This window comes from Heterocephalus glaber, unplaced genomic scaffold (genome assembly GCF_053883595.1).
Source record: "Heterocephalus glaber isolate CG9 unplaced genomic scaffold, H.glaber_assembly_v1.0 deba00001600, whole genome shotgun sequence".
Lineage (NCBI taxonomy): Eukaryota > Metazoa > Chordata > Mammalia > Rodentia > Bathyergidae > Heterocephalus > Heterocephalus glaber.
In genome coordinates this window covers 38082551-38107838 of record NW_028258372.1, presented here as the reverse complement: position 1 = coordinate 38107838, position 25288 = coordinate 38082551, and the positions used below count along the sequence as shown (strand labels likewise).

Sequence of the window (25288 nt, the reverse complement as noted above, 5' to 3'; positions counted from 1 at the left end):
AGAGGGAGGGAAATTGGTGAGTGACTACTAACGGGGTTGGGGTGTCTTTTTAAGGCAATGAAAATGTTTTGGAATTAGCGGTGACGACTATATAACCTTTTTTGGTGGTGGTGGTGGTGGTGGTTAGGTGCTCTGGATGGAACCCAGGGCTTCAGCCATGCTAGGCAAGAGCTCTACGATTAAGCTACATAAAGCCCCCGCACCATCTTCTGAATATGCTAAAAATAATTAAATGATATGCTTTACAGGGGTGAATTTTTATCATATGTTAATATCTCAATTTAAAACAAAAAATAAAAAGTTATAGAAACTATAGAACTGAGGTAGGAGGATTGGGCCAGCCTGGGCTACAGGGTTAGATCTTATCTTAAAAAAAAAAAAAGTAAGGGCCAAGGATTTAGCTCAGTGGTTTTGCCGCCTGCTGCTCAAGCGCAAGGACCCGAGTTTGATCCCCAGTACCAAAAAAAGAAAAAAAAAAGAAAAAGTGCTGTACAAAAAGAAGTACAGAATAGATGTGACAGCAGGAAAGTGTAGGGTAGAGTCACATGGAAAAAGGGTGTGGCTGGGCCTTTCAGATGCCAGTACTTGAGGGGGTTCCATGAAGGAATTAGAGAATGGGAATGTGACTCAGAAGCTAGGAGAAGAATTTAATGAGGAAAAGAGATGTTAACAGGGCCAAATCTTGGAGATCTGGGGATCAGCAATGTGTGAGTGAGCAACGTGTTCAGGAGCAGTAGTTTTTGAGCAGTATTTATTATGCCTGGCTCTGTGGTGGATGTTAATATACATTGTTTGATTTAATACAACACATTTCTGGTTAGGTGGCATTCTCTCCACTTTACAGAAATCAAGAAAAATAAGTACTTAATATTATAATTTAGATTTTGGAAAAAAGGGGGTTGGGTTGGGCATGGTGGCGCACGTCTGTAATCCCAGAACTTGGGAGGTTGAAGCAGGAAGGTTGCCACCAAGTCTGAGGCCAGCCTGGGCTACATAGCAAGACTGTCTCAAACAAAACAAAACACAAAAAAAAGACAAGAGAAAAGGGGGTTGCTGGTGACTTCAGTGAAAGGGGTTTTAGTAGGGTGATGGCGATAGAAGTGTAATTTCAATGGCGTAGTGGAAAGGGAAGGTTGACTATGCAGGAAGGAAAAAGAGGAAATCATAGTTAGAAAGGACATTGGTTGACAGGTCTTTCTTCCTCTCTAGGGCATGAGAGGCTTTAGAAGATCTGTAAGCAGAAAAGGAACAGAGGTTAAGAGGTCAGAGCCAGGTGTAGGTGCACACACCTGTGATTCCAGCACTGGGAGGCTGAGACAGGAGGATCGAAGCAAGATCAAGGCCAGCATAGACTACACAGTGAGTTCAAGGCCAGCCTGAACTACATAGCAAGACTGTCTCAAAAAACAAATAAACAAACAAAGAGATTAAGAGGTCAGAGGAAGAAAGGAGAGCGCCTATGTGGGGGAGTTCAGCTGTTAGATGGAACACCCAAAGCATTAGATAAGGGATTCTTTTTGGTCAGATGGGATAGTTCTTTCCAACAAGGTGAGAGAGAATAAATAATGATCAGATAATGTAACTGATGGAGGAAGGAACAGTCCACGGAGTTCTTGCTTGAAGATGTTCATTTCCTTCCTTTCTTCCTTCTCCTCTCTCTCTCTCTCTCTCTCTCTCTCTCTCTCTCTCTCTCTCTCTGGTACTGGGAATTTAATCCAGAGCCTTCACACTGAGCCACGTCCCCAGCCCTTTTTATTTTATTTTGTTTATTAGTACACGTTTGTAGTACATAATGATTACATTCTTTGTGGGGAGCGGAGCATGCACACAACACATCTTCATTCTTTTTACTTCTCTCCCCCACCATGTCTTGGTTCCCTTCCCATCTGCAAAATAGCCCTTTCTTTTTAAGTTTTATTTTGAGATAAGCTGCTCCAAGGGCCCCACCGGAGGTGGGTTTTTTTTTGGTACCGGGATCGAACTCAGGTCCTTGAGCTTGCGCAGCAGGCAGCGAAACCACTGAGCTAAATCCCCGGCCCTAAGAAGTGCTATTTTAATGACTGCCTTTGACAGCTCTTTGCCTCTGATCTAAAAGATAAGGGGGGGGGGCGCAGATTTAGCTCAGTGGTTCTGCCCCCTGCCTCATAAGCGCAAAGACCCAAGTTCGATCTCTGGTACCAAAAAAAACAACAAAGGATAAGGAGATGACCTGAGAGGAAGACAGGTTTCCTCACTTGCTCCCATGCCAGGCATGGTGGAGCCACACCCCTGGCACAAATCACTGGGCTGTCCAGGCCTCACACTGGAGGGCGTCTAAGGGCCCTCACCTTCCAGAAATCTGTCCCTCGAGCTGGCACATTGTAGGTCCAGATGAAAATCTGCAGTAATTTTCCTTTCACTTTCCCTTGTTCTCCTACAATCTGCGGCTGTCTGTCTTACCTTTGGGTGTGGTTTCTGAGGCATTCAGGGCTCCCTGAATGACTGCCTGAGCCTCCGAGTTCTTTTTCTTCAGAAAGTCTATGGTTTCCCGCAAATCCAGCAGCTCAGTGTCCTAAGAGTGAAATGAAAGCAGGGTCATTTGCTGGGATAAGTAGCAGCACCTACAATTTGCCAGGCCACAGGCTAAGCCCTGAGATTCTCCCAGACTCAATAGACAAAGGAGGGAACTGGGGCAGGGAATATGGTGACACTGCATTGAGGGGGAGGCTGAGAATCCAGATGACAGCCAGGCAGATGGGACTGGCATTGGCAGGCTGGGGGCAGGGCAGCGCTGGGCTGTGTCTCGATCCCCTTCTCCAGCTCTCACCTTCTCCTCGGCAGTCTCAGCCAGGTGTCGCAGGCGAGATGTCATGTTCACCAGGCTCTGCTCAAAAGCAGCCACTAGATTAGCCTGGAGCAAACACATAAGGAGGATCTTAAGCTGTGAGAGGCCAGGGGAAAGAAGGTGACTGATGTGGGAAGCAGCTTTAACTGATTTTCTATGTTTCAGAGCTGAGCAAGGCGAACACATCTTGTGGTGGTTTTAAAATACCATTTTCCCGGGGTGAGGGATTTAGCTCAGTGGTTTCGTCGTCTGCTGTGCAAGTGCAAGGACCTGAGTTTGATTCCCGGTACCAAAAAAAAAATACCATTTTCCCTGAGCAGACAAGGGAATCAAGGTGGAATCAAGATTTTTCTGCTAGAAATCGGCTTCTTAAGTAATGAAGAAAGCAGGCTCTTGGAAGCTCTTGGAGATCTGAGATCTGGTACCAGTCATCTACTAGAGGTAGGACAGCCCCTAGTGCGATATGTGGGGAGCAGGCTTGTCCTTTACTGTGGAGGGGCTGGCCCCAGATAAGCTCCCAGGAGACTCTGTCTGCTGCATCTCCTGTACCTCTGCACCCAGGGTAGCTCTCCATTTTTTTCTTTTGGTACCGGGGATCGAACTCGGGACCTTGCGCTTGCGAGGCAGGCGTTGGAACCACTGAGCTAAATCCCTGGCCCTAGCTCTCCATTTTTAACTCATCTTTGCTTTGGAGCTATCCTTGTTCCTGGTTTTTTTTTCCCCCCACCCACCCCCAGGCTCCACTTCGTAGGGTTGGAGGGAAGTAGCGAGACGCCTCAGGGGCATTCCACAGGCTGGCCACTAGGTGTCAGGGCTGCTTCGTGAGCGGCGCAGGACAGAGGCAGGCTGGGCAGAGGGGCTGGGGGTGGTTTTAGGCCACGTGGAGCTGGTTTGAACTCTAGCTGGCAAACTGGCGGCAGGATGTATAGAAAGGACAGAGAGAATAAGGCATGGAACCTGCAAGGGGAACACTCAAGGGTGGAGAAATAGCCATCTGTGAGCAAGTTGGTCACCTTAGCAAAAATTGATGGACATAGTCTGGGCTGGCCCTTCGTGAGGCACTCTAGGGAATCTATGATACTCTCACTGCTTCTTATTGGCTTGTAATTCTCCCTCCCTGGTGGGTCAACTCTACCTGTCACTCAGTGCCCCTGAAACATGCAGCAGTCGACTTTCACTGGAACATAGCTGGAAGCAATCCCTTCCATCCCAGGGAGCCTTTCCTTCCACTTTCACTATAAATCTACTGAGGCCTCTGTTCCTTGGCAGACACATGTCATAACATAAGCAGCTTTCTTTCACCTTCTGTCTTCCTAATATCAGGTCGTCTCTACATCCTAGTGTGGCTGTAGGCAGGCAGCTTGTAGTTTTGGGGATTCTACTCACGAGCCCCAAGAACCCCTGGGCTCCTGTGTGCTTTTCTGTGCTAGCCTCTCTCATCTGGGTGCCTAGGCTTTCCTACTCCTCTTCTCCTACATTCCCTTCCCCTACTCTGATTCTTCCCATAGTCCCAGGGTGCCTGTAGAGCTTCAAGGTGAAGGAGTCACGCTGTACAGAGAGGCTGGCTTGGGAAAGGGGAGCAGCCGGCGTCTTCCTGGTGCAGGCTGTGTCCTCAGCTTCAGTAGCCTGGAAGTACCATGTAACAAGTCTGGTTCAGCACCAGGGGAACCTGAAAAGAGCTCGGGACCTTCCCAGGGTCCTGGCATCACATCTCTTGCTTGAGGGCAGGGCTCTGACCCTCAGCTAAAATCTGCTTCTAGACTGAGAAGGAACCATGTCTGGGTGTTTAGTTTGTTCTCTTTTAGTAGAATGGAACTTCCTGTTCTAAGAAAAATCACTCTCTAAAGTCATTTTCTTGGCCCTAGCCCAGTCTTGACAGCACGATGGCTGACAGATTGCAGTGTAAACGAATCAGACATAATAATGCTCTCTGCCTCCCTGGCGCCTCTCCCCCAGCATCTCCCAGACATGAATTTCCTGGGGGTGTGTAGGACGTGACCCAGGCCACTGGCCTTGGTGGATATGGCACAAGGGAGAGAAAAGATGGGTCTGTTCAGGTTGCAATTTGTATGGGTCCCCAAGAGTGGGGAGAAGCGTTTAGCATGAGCTTTAAACGAAGCAGTAAGTATACAGCTTATGAACTGAAGGTTGGGGAAAAAGAAAAGATAATAACCAATGTGCTGAGGGAGCTGCTGCTGAAATATATTGGAAACATGCACAATCTTGGTGGCGATTCTACCTGATTCCAAGGAATAGACCCCCAAGCCTGACAGCTGGCTTCCCCAGAGAGGAAGGGAAGAGAAAAAACCAGAAACTACTGCGGAAATTGCAGACATGGTTACTTTTGTGCAAACACTTGGAAAGCTCCTGCAGATCCGGCTCAGCTGTTGTTTACAGCTTTGGGGGAAAATGGCTCTTATGTTCTGTGTGCAACTCGGTCACAGGGGAGAAACTACCACAACCTGGTTAGATGAGGTGGCTTCCTTTCTTCCCATCTCCCAGGGTAGAAAAACTAAGGCCTAAAGAAAGATTCCTTCTGAATGGATGAACTGAAGGCAGGCTGCGGGTGGAAACAAAAAACACTGGCTCCCAACCAAAAGCTCAGAGCATCAGGCAGGCAGCTGTGAAGGAAAGATTTGGCTAGAATGGCAGTGAGGCTTCGAAGTGGACACCAGGCCACTAATGACTACTTCTGTGCCTGCCCAGTCATGTGGCGTGAACAAAGACACAAACCCACCCTGGGACAATGAGAAAGGATCCTGAGGACTATATAATTAAATCCACAGTTATTTTTGTCCAGTAGATGGCAAGGTTGTTTCGGCCTCCCTGCAGAGCCCCTGGTAAACCTCTTCTCTCTCTAGGAAGGTCAAAGACCACAGCCACCAGCCCTGTCCACTGGGTAGGGGCAAAATGGTCCATTGTGAAAACGGAGGCTCAGAAAGTGAAGGACAATCCACAAATCCTCTGTCATGGGAGAGTTGTAAAGACCCACTCCTTTGGCATCTGAGGCCAGGGCATAATCTTCCTCCCTTGGCTGAATTTATCTAATTATGGTCACAGTAAGTGCCCTGGTCTTTTCCCGCTTCAGGTACTCACATTGGCAGAAAGCTGAGATGTCAGCGTGGCCACTTTTTCCTGGGACGATTCCAGTTCCCTACGAAGCTTCCGGATTTGCTGTGGAAGGAAGAGAAAGACAAACTACCAACAGCTGAAGAAGTAGAAGAGCTGGAAGACAGGGTGCCGTGGTGTTAACAAGCAGAGACAAAGGCTTTGGACCCTACCTCAGATTGCATCCTCTCCTCAGCCTGAAGAAGGGAGCACAAGAGAGAGAGAGAAAGGAGGTGTTACTATGGAAGGAAAGAAGCCAGGCCCCAGTGGCAGGGCAGACTTGAAGAAGCGTGAGTCAACGTGCAGAGAAGGTAAAGCTCAGTTCCTGGCCCCGCTCCTTACAGGCCTCAGCTCAGACCTACATTAGGGTTTTAATAAAAGATGTGTGGTGCGTGCCTGTAATCCCAGCACTTAGGGAGGCGAAGGCAGGAGAATCACAAGTTCAAGCCCAGCCTGGGCAACTTAGCAAATTAGCAAGATTCTGTCTCAAAATAAAAAATAAATTTTAAAAAACAATTTCTCTAGTGCTTATCACCAGCCAACTTTGTCATTGTAGAGAAGGCTAGGAAATAAAACTTTGGTTGGTCTGAAAAGCAACCCTTACTGCTAGCACCCTGAAGAAGTAAAGATTTAGAGTCGTAGAAACTTGCTATAAATGCTTCCCACTTACCATGGTACAGAGAGGGCTCTATAACAAGGGGATTCTCATTTTTCAAAGGAGGGGAAGTTGGCAGTGAGGGCAGAAAGACCCCTCAGGACCAGAGGCACCCAAATGAGTGCTGCAAGCTCTAGGCATCTTCTTCCCACCACAGATCCACGGGGGTAACACAGAGAGCGGAAGCCCAGGCCTAGCCAGTTACCCAACCAAAGGAGGCTCCAGGGGCAGGGATGGTGGGGGACAGAAGAGGAGGGGGAGGGAAGGCAATGCTCTTACTGAGGAGTACGTGGAGGAGGCACTGGAGGCCAGGGACAGCACGGAGCCATGAACTGAAAGGGAAAGAGAACAGGAACGGTTAGGAGGGGCTTCAGGGACAAGGGGTTCCTGAAGGAGCCCTAAAGCAGGAGTTTGGATTCTGATTCTGAAGGGCATCTGGAGCAGACAGAAAAAAGCAGAACAGGGAACCCAGCTGGATCCCAGCAGCCCAAAGCAGGCAGGATTCCGAGGAGCCACGGTGCTGAGGAGAGATGGCCTCCCTCTCATCTACTTTCTCTGGCAGCCTGGGCATGGTGGCCTCTGCTCAGCCTGCTCCAAGGGGCACAGGGCTTCTGCAAGAGGGAGCGAGGTTTTTATGGGCAGTCAGCATCTCATCTTCCCAGTCAGGAAAGTACTTTAAGCTGCAGGAGTGGGGAGTTTCTTGTCAGAGGTACTCCAAACAAATATTGCAAATCTGTCTGTGCCTCCTTTTGGGGGACTTGCCTGGGGGTCACTCAGATGAAAAAAGTATGTGAGTGGGGAATACTCATTCTAATTACTCCACAGAACCTACTGCAAGAACTAAAATACACCTGCCAGGAATGCCCCCTAACAAAGGCAGGCCTCACAACCCACAAGGCCCGCTCTCCCACCCAGTCACCACCACTGACACTCAGATGGCCCTCCCTGAAGCTAATCTTTGGAACATTCTAGAAAGAGGAATGAGATGCCTAATGCTTGTGAGGATTTAAGAGCTACCATCATGTCCCTATGTTTTTTCTAAAACTGAGAGACTGTGGGGAAGAAAGACTACTGTTAGAAGGAGGAGGACAGAAACTGGTTTTCAGAGCACCCTCAGGGCACCATTTCCACTCTGGAGTTCCCTCCCCCAGCCCCATGAGGTGCTTCATCCCAAAGCCCCAGTGCTAGATGGCGCCACCCAAGGTTTCTGGGCCCCCAGACCCTTCAAAGGTATGGGAAGAAAGAACGGAAATGGCCCAAGTCAATGTCCTGTGAATCATATATGTGTGTGTGGTGGCGGCAGTGGTGGCAGTGGAGGTGGTGGTGGGTGAGGGGACCCAGCAGAGCTGGAATGAGCGTGAACCGCGCTGGCATGAAGTCTCACCATCGTCCGTGGGGTCTCGGAAGGATCCTGACCGAATCATTCCCTTGGGTCTCTCGGCCAGGGACAGGGTGCTCCCCATTTGGGAGCCGCTGTACAGCTCGAAGGCCGCCTCGTGGGTGGGGATGCTGTTGGAGCGAGTGATTCTTGGCGTGGTGGCCGCAGTGGGACTCACTGGAAGGACAGAGGGAAGGGGACAGGAGAGGGAGGGGGAGGCAGGAGAAGAGGCAGGGTTATCAGCTCTCTGGTCCCTTGGGGGACGGAGCACCAGGAGCATGAGAGGCAACGGGAGAGGGCAGGAGAGGAAGGGGCAGGTGGGGGAGTGGGAGTGTGCAAGCAGCTGGTGGTTAGGAGTGGGGTCCTTCCTGGGGAGGCCGAGCCCTAATGGCAAAGGACCCTGCTGTCTGGAATGAGAACCTTCCTTTGGCCCTGCCTGCTTCGAAGGTGGTGCTTTTGAAGGTTAGGCTGAGGGCCTGGCAGCGCTCCCGAAACCTTCACATCGCTGGGATGTGCTGATGAAAATGGATGTGGTGGTTCTCTAGGACACAGCTGGCAAACCAGGAGGGCTGAGCGCTCACCCCAAGATCAGATCCAGATGATGACAAGGAACCAACTAGAGAAGGGGGCCAGGCTGTGGGACCCAACTGGCTCCGCATCATGCGAGGGAGTGACAGTCTCCCCCAAAGTGGTACCAATCTAAGCCACTTTAGGCCAGCTCTAGAGTGCCCTCTCTGCCCAGCATTCCCCTGGCTTGAAGGTCAGACAGAGAGAGTGGGCAGACTCGTCAGGTAAGGCTGTGGGATCTGCTGAGTCCTGCTGACTGCAGAACTTCCCCCTTTCTCCCTTGCTGGGATTATAGCCTTTTAGGATTCACCCCCTCATGGAGCTCCCTAGTCTACGCTTTTGCCTCCACATGGGCAGGTGGATGTCTCCTCTGTCCACAAAGACCTGTGCAGAAGGTCTCACACCTCTCCTGTGGCCCCTTTGAGTCTGCAAGGTGATTACTGGTTAGCTCAGTCCCTTGTTCTGCAGCACAAATGCCTTTCCTCTCGTTTGGTCCTCAGTGGAGATGGAAAAGAAGCCAGCCCGATCCTCCATTAAATAGCCCTTCCCAGGCCAGATGACCCCCCTAGGAAAAACTGATCCTGACTCCCATCTTTCCTGATTCCCCACAGTCACTGTATAGGTGCGTCACAAGTCCTTGTTTTAGATTAACTGCTTTCTTTCACTCAGCTGAAAGAGATGGGTTTAGAAGCAGGAAGCAAACAACAGGCGGATGCTGCCCCAAAGGGGTTCCCATGAGGCCACACCTGGCGCAGCACTTCCCAGAGCCAGAGTGTGTGCTTCTGTACCAGGGCCAGGCCCAACCCTGAGGTTTTGTCTCCTCTCCATCTCTGGGTCACTGAACCACTTCCTTCTATCCCAGCTTTCTCTTCTCTGAGGGTTTAGAAAGGGTGTAGCCAGGCCAGGTTTTAGTCAGCTCTGCCTTCAGGGCTAGGGTGGGCCTGGCCCAGCCAGAGCAGTTGAGAACTGGACTTTTCTGGGTTTGGAGGCGGTTCCCATTCTGCTCAGTCAGTAACCCTTCCCTGCTTCGTCCCCAACAGCCCCACATGCTAGTGCTGCCCTCTCACCCGCCAGGCAGCCCAGGCACTGGTTTGGTCTCCGAGCTTCATGGCTTTTCCAGGGCATCTTTCAGACTCTCTGATAGTCTAGGGACTTGTACCCAGGGGCAACTTTTCAATTTAGGATCTTGGAACACCTTGCCTTTAATCTTGTTTTGGGTGGATAAACTGAGCCACTAAGAAGCAACCAGATAGCACAAGTCAAATATGAGATGGAACCCCATGGGCAGCTGCCGTGCTTCGCCCTGCAGGGAGATCCCTGCTTCGTCCCATGCCACAGCGAGCAACCAGAAACACTGACCTATGTTGGTAAGCTGGCCCTTTGCACTCAGGGACACGGAGAGGGCAGGGGGGGAAGGCAGCTCTGCCTGGTCGTCGGATTCGGGCAGCCCGCCGATGGTGTGGGAGTGCCGTCTCTCCTTGGTCTCCTCCTGGGACTGAAGCTGGTACCTGTAGGAGGCAGCAGGACTCAGCCTGGGCCACTACAGAGGGCCGCATGAGGCTTGACATGGGGATATCCCAGCTAGGCTGGGCTCAGGATGAATTGGGGCACGGAAAAGGGGGAGCAGTCAGGGCTGCCTCCTCCGAAGTCTCTTGGGATGGTGCTAAAGGACTAGCAGGCACTCTCAAGAGAGCTCCCAGTCGGGGGTGGAAATGATGGAGGAGGCATCAAAACTTTTTCCCTGCTGCTCAGGTAGAGCACTATGGTTCCAGGTGTGGGCTTTCAGGTCACAGAGGTCCCCTCCCAACTGAACGACTCAGAGTCGCCCTAACAGTGGAAGACCAGGTGTGCCTGCCCCTTGTTCTGCCGAGGAGTGTCAGAGGCACACTGTGCGGGAAGAGATTCCAGAGAGAAGTTCAGCCTGGATTGGGACAGCCCAGGCCAGTACAGGCCAGTGCATGATTCTCACACACAAACTCATTTGTCCCCTGTCACACCAAAGACTCGCTGTAAGAGCTGGATCACATGATGGCAGGCTTGGGCAGGGCACTGGTGGCATTTGTACACAACCATATGCAAATGACTATATGGTGCTCATACTGAGTTCATGTGTGGGGCCTGGGACAAATCAAGTAAGGATTTTTCATATGGACCAGAAGCCCCAGTACAGGAAAGAAAAAGCACATTTAAGGGTTACCTGAGCCCCTTCTTGGGAAGGGTGTTCCGATCCCGCTGATTACTGTGGAGATGAATAAAGAGAAGCTTGTAAGTCCAGCTTAGAAACAAAAGCTTGGTACCACAGGCCTGAGGGATGCACACTGTGACATGGGACAGCAAACCATGAGACCCTTTATCTCCACGCACAAAATAAGAAGCCAGTCACAGCCAAGTTCTTGCTTACAACTTGGGAACTTCGTCTGAAATGTTAAATGTTTTCTCTGATTGGGAATTAAGGTATAGTTGGCTATTCAAAGATGATACTATGATGGGTGAGAAGCAGGATGTGATATAACAAATGATTTTGGATTAGAAAGCAAAAGAGCTTTGGATGACAGGTAAACTAATTATGAGATCTTGGATAAGTTAACTTTTTGTGCACAGTTTTCCTCATTTACATCAAGGGAATAAAAAAACAATCTATATCATGGAATTGTTGTGAAGCAAACGAAATTACTTAAAATGTGAAAAAATTCTTCAAGTCACAAGTGGCAATCACACATAGGCTGGTATTGCTAATGGCCAAATGAGGTCAAGGCAGGAGCACTGGCTCAGGCCCAGCCCTGTCTCCATCCACCTACCTGTCCAACTGTCCAGCCCTGGGGCTTCCGCTCCAGCTCAGCTCTTCTGTTTCTTCCTCTGGGGGCACAGCAGGAGCAGCAGGTGGGGTAGGGATGGGAGAAGTGCTGGGAAAGGTACTGGGCAGGCTAATTGTCATCTGTAGGGACTCCATGCTCCTGTGCAGGCCTGAGAGTTTGGGGTACATTCGGGTTTCCTTTGGGACACTGAAACCGCTCATTAGCTCCAGGCCCTGGGAGAAGCTGGCTGAGTTAATATTGAGGATGGGTGCCGGACTGGGGGTGAAGCAAGTAGGGAGAGGGCCCCCAGTTGCTGAGCTTGTGGCATGCAGATCTGGGACCTTTGCAGTGTGGGTGTCACTGGACGATGGTAGATCCAGGCTGTTGGAGTTGACCTTGTCTAGATTGGCTAGTGAGGGCGGCTTGACAAAGCTCTTAGCTGTAGCCCTGAGAGAAGTGAAGATAAAGTAAAATATTTAGGAAAACAGAATTACAGAGCAAGAGGCAGTCTTCCTCTAGTTTCCTTTCTGGAAAGTAAAGTAAGTAGGGGCTCAGCCTAATGGTGCTGAGAAATCAACGGAAGGAAATCAGGCACCTAAACTTAGGACACCTTCAGTCTTTTTTTTTTTTTTTGGTACTAGGGATTGAACTCAGGACCTTGCGCCTGCAAGGCACGTGGCAGAACCACTGAGCTAAATCCCCGGCCCCAACACCTTCAGTCTTAAAAGGAGATGGTATACTCATGTGGGAATCACAAGTCAATTTATCTACAAAAGGGTATTTGTGTGTAAAGAAACACAATAAAATCACTTATACAAGAATTAGAGACAGGTTAAGTGCGGATCAGGGAATAGCAGAAGTAAATCAAGTTTGGAATGTAGTTTTCTATTTCTTTTCCTTTTCCATCCTAGTGCTAGGGATTGAACCCAAAGCCTCACTCTTGCTAGGCAGGCACTGTACCACCAAGCTACATCCTACCTAATTGGCGCTTTTTTTATTTTGAGGCAGTGTATTGTTAGGTTGCCAAGCATGGCCTTGAACTTTTGAACCTCCTGCCTCAGCCTCCCGAGTAGTGGGATTACAGGTGTGTACCACTGCTCCTGACTTGAATACAGTTTTGAAAGATACTTGGCCTATCAAGAAGGTGAGGCAAAAGATCATGCAAAGGCCTGAGAGGAAGTAGATAGGACATGCTACACTTAGTCTAAGGAGGGTAAGGATAGGCAAAATAATGGCAGAGCAGGCAGACAGGGAGGAAAGTGCTCGTTCTGGGTACCTGAGAGGGGTTGGCGGCAGCTCTGCTAGCTTGGTGGCTGGGGGGTGGCTTGCTTGGTTCTTGGGAGTACTTTCCGGGGACCCAATGCTCTTCAAGGAGATGTTGTCTGAGTCCAAGGCCACTGCCTTGGCTTTGGCCTTTTCCTTTTCCCTGTCTGTCTGATTGACAGGGGCCGGTGTGGTCCGCCCACTGGCAACCTTGGAAGGCTCCTTCAGTCTGGAGGGTGTAAGGCTTGCTTGCTTGGTGCTGAGGAGACTGGGGTCAATGCTGCTGCTCACAGGGCGAGGTCCACCCCGCCCACCAGTCACACTCATAGAACTGGACTTGGCTGGCCGGGGCAGGCTGCGGTACTGGATGTTGGACCGGGCTCCAGGAGCCAGGAATCCAGGTTCTGCACTGTTGGACACATCTAAGCTAGTCTTGCGTCCATTTACGGGCTTTACAGGGATGCCTGAGGACTTCTGGATCTTGCTGAGAGTGGCTGAGCCACCAGTCTGCATGACGGTGGCTGTGCCTGTGGCAGGAGGAGGCTTCTTGTAGCCAAAGGATCCCGAAGTGGAGGGGCGAGCAATGCCCGAGGGGGGCTTTTTAGCATCACTCAGACGATCCCGGCCAGCATCGGAAGAGGAGCGCTGTAGCCCCGTATTCTTCACCGCAAGCTTGCCCTTGTCTGTTGCTTTGCCTTCAGGTTTACCTTTGAGAGGGCAGAAAATGAGGTAAGAACAGCTGGCACTGACAAGTATTTTTTTATTTTTATTTTTTTGGTGGTACTGGGGATTGAATTCAGGGTCTTTGTACTGAGATACATCTCCAGCCCTTTGTATGTAATTTTTAGATTTTGGGGCATGGTCTCATTAAGTTTCCAGGCTGGGTTTAAATTTGACATCCTCCTGCCTCAGCCTCCCGGAGTGCTGGGATTACAGGCTTGATCAGTATCTTAAAAAATCTTTTTCTTTCTCTCTGTGGAAGAAGGGAACATTGTCAATGTATTATAGAATTTGAGAGGCCTAAATATGGTAACCAGGTACTGAATAAGCTGATGAAGTTTCTTGCCAGAGGGCTTCTGGGTGGGAGAGGTAGGGAGGTAGGTTTTTTCTTGTTTTGTGTTTTTGCTACTTTCTGCTCCCATCATAGGATGGCTTATTTTGGTTAAGATGGCAGAAGCAACCACAAAGATGATCAAGAAGGAGATGCATCAAATAACTGGTCCAGGCAAGAAAAGAAAGGAGGGGAAGGGATCAAATACAGTGAGGCAATGTCTATTGGTAATAAGAGATGAGAGGAAAATGTTGATTAAGGCTAAAGTGACCAAGGGGCCAACTTTGGGAGGACTACAATCTTGCTGTCACCACTTGATTTATTATTTTCCTAGGCCCTCACCTAGGATGGCAGGCAAGTGTCTTGTGAAAATAAGGACACAGACTAAACATTTTGGGAGAAGAAAGAAACTAATGGGAAGTGTTTGTGGTGAGGTCAAACTTGTCTCTGACCATAACATATTCTCTCCCTCCTCTACCTCTTATCAGTGGTGTGATTTTAGACCTGCCACTTACCACTTTGGGTCTGCTCCCACATTTGTGGAATGGAGATGGTGATAGCCACTCTTCCTAACTCAGAAGATGCCTCGAGGACCAGAGAAGAGAATGTATGTCAAAGCATTATGCACATCTCTGCTATCCTCTTGTGGGTAAATGACCATTAAGATGAACCATGGGCTGGGGATTTAGCTCAGCGGTTTCTCCGCCTGCTGCGGAAGTGCAAGGACCCGAGTTCGATCCTCGGTACCAAAAAAAAAAAAAAAGTGGTCTTTCAAGATGAACAACCAGGCTTTTGCCCCTGCCTTTGGTCCAGACTCACCTGCGACTTTGAGGGCGCTCTGGGCTGTGTGAGTGATAGGGGAAGTGACAGCCACCGGGGGGGTCTTGCCCTTCTTCAGGGAACCAGGGTGCCCCAGGCTGATGGGCTTTTTCAGTTCCCCAACCTTGGATGAGTCATCACAGCTCTCTGGCCGCTCCCTCCGCCACTTTGAAGTCCCAGGCTCCATCTTCAGGCTACCACTGTCGTACTCCAGTTTTTTGGGGGCCTTCTCCTCTGATTCACTAAACCAGCTCAGCCCACTTTCTGCCAGGGAGCGCTTCTCTGAGTCTGTGCGTAGCTAAAGAGAAGAGAAAAAGGCAGAGTGAGACACGATGTGGGGAAGGCAGCATGGACAGGTGATGGGATTTATTTTCATTAGAAGGTGGCCTTGCTCATCCCAGAGTGTGAAGTCCAACCAGGGTGTCTACCTGTAACCCTTGGGTTCCAGGGAGCCGGCATCATTTGGGCTGCTTCTTCTCCAACTGGAGCAGATCTTACATGTATCACCCCAGATGGGTGTGAGTAAAAAATACAGACACTGTGACAACATCTGCTGTCTTGTGTGACTGCTTGGATGCCTTAGCTTTTTTCTTTTAGCTCTGAAAGAACCTGGCCAAAGGCTGATGGGAACCAGCGGGTGCACTGCCTGGTTCGGCCTGTGGTTCATCTTGAGCTGGGGGGCCGTGTTTGCAAAGTCACGCACCACTATTGTAGAGTTCCTGCGAGAAGCAGTGGGTGTAGTCGGGAGGGAGTTGAGTGAGGAGCTGGCATTGAACTCTTCCGAGCTGAGGTTGTCCGAGGCATCACTGAGCCCGCTGCTGATAGAACTGCTTTCATCCCAGCTGCAGGAAAGGAGAGATGAAGTCCACAGTTAAAACAGAAGCCAAGGCGAGAAGTAAGTTTCTCATACCGATGGAAGAATGGCTGGATACCATTCTTCTGAAAGGAGAAAGCCTGGGGATCAGTCCTGGATTTACCAGTAATTCGAAGGGTGGCTTGGGCCTCCTTGTAATTTGGTGATGCTCATTTCTAAAACGAAGAGACTCTGTCTTTATCTGGCAAGAGAGGATGTTATGTTTCCTTAATAGAAAGGTGTATTATAAAGACAAGGTAACTTTTGGATCCGTCTAATTATACAAGCCAATTTCCTCTCTCTATAAACAACCTCTCCTCTCATAATTGCCCTAGTTTTGCTCATTTTTAGATGTGGTCCTCATGCGTCTTCCCCACCACCTTTGTAAATGTTGTCTGGTAACAAGGGCCAGGAAGGGGTTTCTCTTTTCTGGAGCCTCCAAACCCATCCTTTCTCATCGCTCCCCTTCTCACACGACTCACCCACCCGGGACACACGGTGCTGCTTCAAAACAGGGCATGCTCCTCTTCTGGCAAATGAACCAAATTCAGGGTGCTGCAGGAGAGGTGCCAGATTCCTGTGGAATGGCTTCGTTTCTCTGCCAATTTCTTGGAATTCAGATTTGTGGAATCAAAGAGAGACTGCCGTTCAACATCTGTACCCATAAACACCTCTATCTGATGCATGAAGTGAATCTACTATAGCCTCCACTTCATTCTGGTTTGGGCTCTCCTGCCTTCCCTTGGCTGTTCAATTTTTGGAGTTGACAAGCTTCACAGTCAGAAGTTTATTCCTAACATCTAAGCCAAACAGCATCTTCTGCTAGGGCTACCACTTTCTTCTTTTTCTGTACTTGTTTGCTATTCACATGTTTCTATTTGATCACACAATTTTCTCTCCCTCCCTCCCTCCCTCCCTCCCTCCCTCTCTCTCTCTCTCTCTCTCTCTCTCTCTCTCTCACTTTTGAGACAGGGTCTCATTACATAGTTCAGGTTGGCCTTGAACTCACTATGTAGCCCAGGCTGACCTCCAACTTGTGGCGATCCTCCTGCCTCAGCCTCTGGAGTGCTGGGACTACAGGCTTATGTCACCACACCCAGCACCATCATGATATTTTCTAAGCCCAGATTCTGTCTCCTAGAAGCTTTCTTCAGAAGCTGTGCATTTCAAATCCTTCCCTAAAAAGTTCTTCAGCTTTTACTCCAGTTTAAGTATCTAAAATTGAACACCAGAGATCAGTAAGCCTGCTACATATAAGTATCTGTGTGCACTCACAGGAAATAATCTCTAAATCCTTGTATCTATTCAGAGTAGATTTGTTTATCAGCTTTGCATGTGTGCAAGAACTAAAGAGGCTGGAGATGTTTTCTCCGTGAATTAGCTGGTATTTGGAAAATTTTTCTTTTTCAGTTTATTTTGAGTTTCAGATCACAGAACAAAAACTAGACATACAAGTCCTCTAAGTGCCTGGCCCGGATTTCTGTGGCCTCCTTCTAATTCATGTGCTGGGAATAGGAAAGTGGGTGGTTTGGACATTTGACTTGCTTGTTCTGTAGTGATTTATCCAAATATATTGAGAAAGAGCAAAGGAAGTATGGGGATTAGGATGTACTACCGAGTTATTGAAATTTTATTACTATGAAATATAGTCATTATTAAATGACACCCTCCCACCATGACATATATTAAACCTTCCTTTCGTGCTGGACCATCATCTCTCCCGTTCTGTAAAGAAAGGATGCTGAGGAGAGACCAGTGCTGATTTTATGATCCTATCAGCTCTTCTCGGTCAAGATAAGATCTTTGGCAAGCAAACAAACAATCCATTCACAGCAAGTTCTCTTAGGTCAAAGGCACAGGAAGCCTGTAACATCGAGTCTTTCATCTGAGATTAATTATTGGTAATTAAGGTTCTGGACCGAAGAAAGCTCTCTTTTTATAGACGGGCTTTTGCAAAAAAAATACTGCTGCAGGCTAGAAATCCAGAAGAAGCCTTCTTTTGCTCTACGTTTATGGCAGGCCTGATACTGAAGCGCAGGAGTAGTTATCTTCTACGAGAGGGTTCAGGCACTCCTTGCTAAAGACATTCCTCCAGAGCTCTTTTTCTACAATGAGGAATTATAAGCCTAAAATTATGAAGGACAGTTGGTTAGAGGATTTAAAGATTTCCTAACAAAAGCTCTTTCCAGGTTCTGAACAAAAGAAAAATTATACTGTCATTACTTAAAGGTTAAGCATCTCTACTGGAGGGGCCCCACTGCAGGAGCATATTTCCTTTCTTAAAAAAAAGAAAGAAAAAGTGATAAACATTGACGATTCAGATATTCCTTAAAAGTATAAATACCTATAATCCCAGCACTCTGGGAGGCTGAGGCAGGAGCATCTCAAGTTTGAACCCACCTGACTAACCTAGGGATTTAGCAAGACCCTGTCTCAAAATAAAAAATGGCTAGGGTTGTAGCTTATTACCAAGGCCCTGGATTCAATTCCAAGTATGGAGGTGAGGGGGGGGGTGCCCTTTTTCTTCACTTCCGGTTTTTCTGTCAAGGTAACCCCTTTGTTCTTCCCTCGAAACATATCCACTTCATATCTCTATCTTCTAGCTGTTTGCTCTTGGAGCTGCTGAGTAGCTGACATTGTGGGACCACTCCTGGTCCACCTGAGGTTGTCTCTACCTGACTTAACCTGGATCTTCAGCCTTCCTCATGGCTGGTTTACTCTTGTTTCAGAGAAGTATCTTCCATTAAGTTACTGGAAAAGGATGCTTTGTAGGTAAACTTTGTAAGATCTTACATATTATAAAATGTCTTTATTTTACCTTTGCGTCTGAGATTTAGGCTAGGCATAGACTTCTAAGATGAGAAGAATGTTCTTTCTGAATTTATGTATTTATGTATTTATTTATTTTTGGTACTGAGGATCAAACTCGGGTCCTTGCGCTTGCACAGCAGGTGGTGAAACCACTGAGCCAAATCTCAGCCCCTTTCTGAATTTAAAGGGACTGCTCCATTGTCTACCTTCTACTGTTGCCATTCTGATTCCTCGTGCTTAGTATGTGATCTGCTTCTCTGTCTCCTTTCTGGAACTTTTAGCATCTTCAAGTGTTCTGAAACATCATTAATGATATCCTTTGAGTTAGTACCATGCTGGATCCTTTACCTTCAGGGAAATGTTCTCACATTAAAAAAAAATTTTTTTTTTCCTCCTCTTTCTTTTTCCTTAGTACTGAGCATTAAACCCAAGGCCTTCCTGTTGATCTACATCCCCAGATCTGTCTGTCTGCCTGTCCTATCTACCTATCAACCGATCAATCTAGTGATCGTGTACTAATAAAAATAAAATTTAAAAAAATCAGAGAACTCAGAGACCTTAATATTCTTTTTATAATCTAATCTCTTCATAAATCCAAACAACTTCCAACAGGCAACTGATACGTAAGAGATATGGTGTAGAAGTTTTCATTCTGCAAAAGTTCCTATAAGAACGATGACACCAGCCAGGCATGGTAGCACACACCTATGATCCCAGCACTTGAGAGGCTGAGGCAGAAGGATTGTGAGTTTGAGGCCAGCCTGGGCTACATAGTGAGTTCAAGGCCAGTCTGAACTACATAGCAAGACCCTGTCTCAAAAAACCAAAAAAAAAAAAAGAGTGACACTGTAACATTTTTATCTACCCTCAGAATAGAAGAGGAAATGAATTTAAGCATCTGTGAGGATCAGGTCAGAAATAAACAGGACAGTGAAAATGAAGACCCATGTCAGTGAATATTTCTAGAGTTCTGGGACTGGTTACAGGAGTAAATTAAAGAATTTTCTCCACAGGATACTTATTTTCCCATTTACCGTTCCTGAATCCACCCTCCAATATTTACACTCCTCATGCCCTATTTCCACAAAAAACAACCGTTTTCTTCTTTCCCACTGCTCTATCAAAAACTTAGGGATGCCCTCAACTTATTGTTCTTCACTCTCCTCATGAAGAATTCTCAGGCCGGGGATTTAGCTCAGTGGTTCCTCCACCTGCCTTGAAAACGCAAGGTCCCGAGTTCAATCCCCAGTACCAAAAAAAAAAAAAAAAAGAATTCTCACTGATTGTGTGACCACCGCCTCCCAATCTATCTCTTCCTTTACATTCCTCTGCCTTGCTCCGGTTCAGAGCCTTTTCTTCTCATTTAAACTACGATGAAAATTGTCCTCCTCCATTTCTTCTTCTCCTCCTCCTCTTCCTCCTCCTCCTTCAGTACTGCAGATTGAACCAGGGGTTTTACACTGAGCTATATCCTCTACTTTTTTTTTTCTTTTGAGATGAAGTCTTGCTAAATTGCCTAGACTGGCCTCTAATATGCAATCCTCCTGCTTCAGCCTCCCAGAGTGCTGGGATTCCAGGCGTGTGTCACCATGTCCAGTGAAAGCCTTCTTACTGGACCCACTCTATTGATTCCCTCTCCTTCTGTCACACCCTGGATACTGCCGGAAACTAATTGCCCCAAAGTGTAGCATTTAGCAAAAGCTTCACTAGATTCTCAATTAAAATAAAAAAATAAAGTAATAAATCAAAATAAATAAAATTTAAAAATTCTACCACTCATTAATCAACATATCCATGAGCCATCATTAAAATAGTGTAGTGATTAACAGCACAGAAGTCAGAGTGAGACTACCTGCTTTCAAGTCCTATCAGTTCTGCTTCGGGTAAGGTCTATTGGGCAGATATTCATTGAGCTCCCATGTTGTAACGCACAGTGCCAGTTGCTATATGACATCCAAAATTTCAATTTTTTTTTTTTTTTTTGGTACTGGGGATCGAACTCGGGTCCTTGCGCTTGTGCAGCAGGCGGCGAAACCACTGAGCTAAATCCCCAGCCCAACATCCAAAATTAAGAGGCTGTCCACATAAGAATAAGCTTATAACTCAGAGGTAGAGAAAGATGTATAGATGAAATAAATACCATAACAGAGGTTTAGACAATATATGTAAGGGAATGCAGAGAAGGAAGTGATTTAGTTCCCCGACAAACTCCAGAAACATGATTTTGCCACGTAGAGTGTGGATAAACATAATGCTCATCCCCCTTCTCCATCTCCACCCACTCCTGCTTCCTGTGTGCCCTAGAATTCCTACTAGGTGACCTGCTCTCCCACCTCACTTCCTTCTGGAAATACAAGTCTTCATTTGTGTGCATGATCTATATGCTACTGAAGACTCTGGGGCCCCCACATTGCCACAGGATGTGACAGCAAAGGACATAAGCTGCTCTATCTATCTCACATAGGCATTTCATCTTTCCTCAAGGTCCAAATCAAATATCAACTCTCCCACGAGGCTTTCTATGATCTTCTTTGCCGGAAGAAATCTTACTTTTAGGTTTCTACAGATTTACCTGTGCCCCTGTCAGAGTGCTGTGCCCTGAAACAGTTATGTTCTCACAGATTTCGCCAGACTTGATTCCCTGACGGCCAGGACTCTCAGCACCTCCCTACCCCTCATGCGCTATCTCCTGCACAGTGGGCACTCGCTAGTGGACTGGAATTCCTGGCTCATATCAAAATGGGAATGCAGAGGCTCAGGGAAGGGTTATGACTTTGGGGCTAGTATTTATATATTTTCCAAAAATGACTACTAATGTATTTTTAAATAATCTTTCCTTTGGGGTAGGATTTATAAACATTCTCTTTTTAGAGCTTTCAGTTCTCTCTACTGAAATTCCTTATCTATTCAAAAGCATAATTTGCCTTTTCTTTTCTTTTTTTTGGTACCAGGGATTGAACTTGGGACCTTTCACTTGCAAGGCAGGCACTGAGCTAAATCCCTGGCCCATAATTTGCCTTTTCTATGAGGTCCTTAAACACATTTATAAAAAAGTAGCCTTATCTGCTACTTCTAACATCAAGTGCCTCTGTATTTTCCCCTAAGTCCTATTGTAACTTTTTGTTATATGGTATTACATATTTCTAGAAAAGGATACCCTGTTTCCTTTCTTAGGCTGCTAGCATTGAGAGCCCAGTCAGTCTAAACTATAGTAGAGCTGGGTATAGGCTGTCTGTAGTTTTGGTGAAACCCAGTTTTCCACTGGTTTCAAATGTCCTGAGGGCAGGATCAGGATTGTCCTTTCAGCAGGACTGGGGCTCTGAGCAGAGCTAGACTCAGAGACCTGTCTGTCCGTAAGCCACACAGCCCAGCCATCAGCTCTACATCCTGCTGTGGAGTTCTCTTGGCTGTTGGCCGCCACTCCTATAGACTCAGGGAAGCGCTTTTGTGCTTTGGAGAGGTCTTTCCTGGTGCTGCTCTGCTCTCAGTTTCATTGTCCTGGGCTGAGCTGGGTACTCAGTGAAGGGCCTGTGCATGTTGAATGGACAGGAGGGTGAGTGTCTTTCTCGGCTTTCTGCTCTGCCCTCATTCTTCTGCTCACAGCATACTTAGGGAAGGCCTCATGGAGAAGAGTTAGGGGTGGAAGGGCATGCACTTGCTCAGAGACTGTGGCCAGCCCACAGGTAGCCTTCCAAAGTTTCTATGAAGTTCAGCTATTTTCTCCTTATCCTCATCTAGGATGAGTTTGGTCCTCCTCCTGCCGCCACCTTAGGATAAAAACACCCAAGCATCATTCCTTTTCTCCTAGGATCGACTCATCTCCTTCTGGAATTTACTTCAAGTAGAATACTTTGGATATATGTTTGCATAAATATGTATTCGCACAAATATATATAGATATATTTCAAGTCACCATGTTTGTTTCTTATCTAGCTTATTCCTGTTGTCAGGGTAAGAATGACCAAGTATTATGACACTTACCATCTTCTTCTTAGAATAAATAAAGTCCTTCATCTGGGGCTGTAGAATGGAGACTGATACCCTTCTTGTTTTCCTGCCTACTTCCTAGCACTGACAGCATAGTCTAAGGACGCTCTGTTGCACCCCATCTCCTCTGTGGGATGACAAGAGGGACTGTGAGGAGGCAGCTCCACTGAACACTGCTCTGCTTGTGTCCCTGCAGACACGTGGCAACGCACAGGGCAGGGAACACTCCTCCCCTCTGGGAAAAGCACCAATGCTAATATAGGTCTTGGCTGAGATTGGCCACCCCTCCCAGACTCTTCTCACACTGTCTGCTCCCCACATTCTGGGCCCAGCTATTTCATGGGACTGGAATGGCCGAGGGAGCCTGCAGCCAGCCAGAGGGCCAAGGGTGTGCACTAACCGGAAGGGCGGACTAGATTGTGACTACACAGGAAAGAATCCTTACTGCTTCTCTGTCCTAGTAGGGTTCCCAAAAGTCAGACTTGAACACTGAGTGGGTTCTCCTTTTGTCTTGAATATGTCCGCCTGGTGAATTAGGAACCAAGTTTCTCAAACTGTTTACTACTTAATGGATAAGGAGTGTATGTACGGAAGCTCACTTTCTCCTGAGAGTGGAGAAGTATCTGCAGTACAACAGGCTGGTGATAAAAGCTGCTTTGTTTTCTCTTGGAATTATCCTCACTTCTAGGTACAGTTTCTGGAATTGGAAGCCTAATATTATATCTCTAAGAGATACCTAGGACTTCCTACTTCCCATCTATGAAAGAGAAGAACTATCCTTATTATCTAAACTGGAAACACATTCCAAGACAGTTGGAATGCCCAATGTACCCAACTTTAGGGAAGTAAATCCCAGACCAACCATGAAAAGAACCCAGAGTTAGAGTTGTAAGGCTTCTCAGTCTCCATCACTGCATCAATACAGTGTGTACTGTATTCTATCAAATATACAAACATCAGGCGGGGCAGAGGGGTAAAAGATCACCAATAGCCACAACTCCTGACACTGTCTTGCTTGCTGGGTCAGGCAGGTAAATAGGCAACAATGACACAGTGTGGATCAGACTTGGTGGCTGAGACCACCCAAAAGCCCAGATGAGTAGAAGGCAACCAAATGGGATAAACCTGGGTCAAGGTCCCGGGAGGCCAGAATGTCTATGGATCAAAATACAAGAAACATTTTCATAATGTACATGTTTTAGATAAGGTTGTCATTGGATGATTCTGCAAGTAAGGGAGTCTCGTGACATCTGTCTCCGCAACTGAAATTATTTTTGGTACATTAAGAGGACAGGGCAAAGATTCTGATAAAACTAACTCAGGGATCAGCCTGAGTTAGAATTAAATACATACAGAGACTGAAAATTAATCTGTTCTTTTGAGGACGCCAACGTTACTGGCTAAAACCCACCTCGCTCACTGAATCCACTTATATAGGCCAGAATATGTCCCTGATACTTGCTCTGGTTGTTTTTTTTTTTTTTTTTTGGTACCGGGGATCGAACTCCAGTCCTTGCACTTATGCAGTAGGCATCGAAACCATTGAGCTAAATCTCCTGACCCCCTGATACTTGCTGTGATCTTGAAAATCTCTATAACTTTCTTGGGATCATACCAAAGTAGAGTTAAGCTATGGCTTTCCTTGCTCACTACTTGAATATTCTTGCCATATGTGATGGATGGAATCGGTCCATATGAACTTACCAGTCTTGTAGGTATAAAAATAGTTCAACGTCAAATATGTTTATTTTCATATTTCAACTATGATTTAGCACTTGTTTGTTACAAAAGTGTGGCAGGAGATTCTAAACTCTTTCTCATTAAACTTGACCGGGGATTTAGCTCAGTGGTTCCGCGGCCTGCCTCTAAACTCTTAATAGGAAGAGACTAAGTTCTGAAACCTGAGACCGAAATGAAAACCTATCCCAGGCTGAGTCAAGTTTGGCCCCTCTAAGGAACAAAGGAACATGTTCGGGACTCTCCTCAATCCCAGATTTCCAAGATGCCTCCCTCTTCTTTTGTCTTCTGTCCTTTTTTCAAGCCCATTCCTGGAGCTGAGCCACTTGGATGATTAATAGTCTCTATTTCCCCAAGGGTCACTCAACAGTCATCGATATGTGGGTCCCTAATAATAGAATTAGTCAGAGATGCTCCATCTCTGGTCCCTGCAGCAAGTGGACTGACCCCCTTTTCTTTTTTGAACAAGGAAGTGATCTACATCTGTGCTAATATGGCAGCCACTAGCAATACAGTATATGGCTCCTGAGTACTGGAAATGTGGCTAATTCTAATTAAGACTACAGTAAGATTTCAAAGGCGTAACATGAAGAACAGAAAGTAAGACATTTTATTAATAATTTCTATATTCAGCATGGTGGCACATGCCTGTAATCCTAACACTCTGGGAGGCTGAGGCAAGATGATGAGTTTGAGCCCACCCTGGAAATTTAGAGAGACCTTGTCTCAAAATTTAAAAAAGTAATAAAACAGAGCCTGGGATATAGGCAATGTGAAGGCTCTAGGTTCAATCCCCAGTATTGAAAAAAAAATTTTATATTCATTACATATAAAAGTAATATTTCAGATCTATTGGTTTAAACAAGACGTAAGTAATTTCACCTGCCTTACTTTTTTAAATGTTTTCATTGAAACGCTTCAAGTTACATATGTGGCTTGCATTACATTTCTATTGGAAAGCACTGTCCTGAACAGGAAAGTTTTGGTCAATAAGATGTCAGTCTGAAGAGCTGGAGTTCATTAGCTGCTATGCTAGTTACACTTGGTCCATGACCCCAAAAAACTACCGTCTGTAGCTGAGGTTCATCTATTCCTTCTCTTCCAGGCACCAAATGTGGCAGAATTGCTCTGTGCTCACACTGAATTATTAGCCACAGTTCTCAGAGAGCATTCAAGAAATTAAAAACAATGAGTGATTTTAAAAAGATAATAGAAGAACGAGAGTAAAATTGGGCAACTTTGTTATGCTCAGTTTCTAAATGCATCATGATCATCCAGAGAAACTGCCACAGTTCAAAGTCGGTAACCTCTCTCGCTCCCACCCCCACATGGCCCCAGAGAACTCCAAGTGCAAGGGGGAATAGGATGTCTGCTGCGTTACGTGTCTGTGGCTTGGCAGGGATCACAGGGAGCTAGGCTGAGCTGGCCAACAAAGCCAGG

The 25288-nt window shown here is 47.0% G+C and overlaps 1 protein-coding gene and 1 long non-coding RNA gene across 47 annotated transcripts in view; one reads left to right on the top strand and one right to left on the bottom strand.

The window, feature by feature from the left end:
- Nav1 (neuron navigator 1) overlaps window positions 1-25288 on the bottom strand; it is a 280922-nt gene that overhangs the window by 34722 nt on the left and 220912 nt on the right. For 7 of the 12 annotated variants that reach the window (XM_087194151.1, XM_087194150.1, XM_087194148.1 and 4 more), the window contains 12 exons: window positions 15164-15302; window positions 14461-14758; window positions 12604-13297; window positions 11331-11774; window positions 10730-10771; window positions 9892-10040; window positions 7972-8142; window positions 6867-6919; window positions 6106-6129; window positions 5921-6022; window positions 2807-2890; window positions 2440-2551 (listed from right to left, as the gene is read on the bottom strand). In XM_087194151.1, the coding sequence (XP_087050277.1) occupies window positions 2440-2551; window positions 2807-2890; window positions 5921-6022; window positions 6106-6129; window positions 6867-6919; window positions 7972-8142; window positions 9892-10040; window positions 10730-10771; window positions 11331-11774; window positions 12604-13297; window positions 14461-14758; window positions 15164-15302 (2312 nt within the window). The remainder of the gene's footprint in view (window positions 1-2439; window positions 2552-2806; window positions 2891-5920; window positions 6023-6105; window positions 6130-6866; window positions 6920-7971; window positions 8143-9891; window positions 10041-10729; window positions 10772-11330; window positions 11775-12603; window positions 13298-14460; window positions 14759-15163; window positions 15303-25288) is intronic. The other 5 variants (XM_021242306.2, XM_087194153.1, XM_087194154.1 and 2 more) reach the window with 5 other exon arrangements.
- Window positions 13132-25288, top strand: part of LOC110345307 (uncharacterized) — a 54779-nt gene continuing 42622 nt past the window's right edge. For 31 of the 35 annotated variants that reach the window (XR_015444415.1, XR_015444407.1, XR_015444390.1 and 28 more), the window contains exons 1-2: window positions 13133-13319; window positions 14130-14248. This is a non-coding gene — a long non-coding RNA (uncharacterized LOC110345307). Of the gene's footprint in view, window positions 13320-14129; window positions 14249-25288 lie in introns of all 35 variants that reach the window. The other 4 variants (XR_015444403.1, XR_015444394.1, XR_015444395.1 and 1 more) reach the window with 4 other exon arrangements.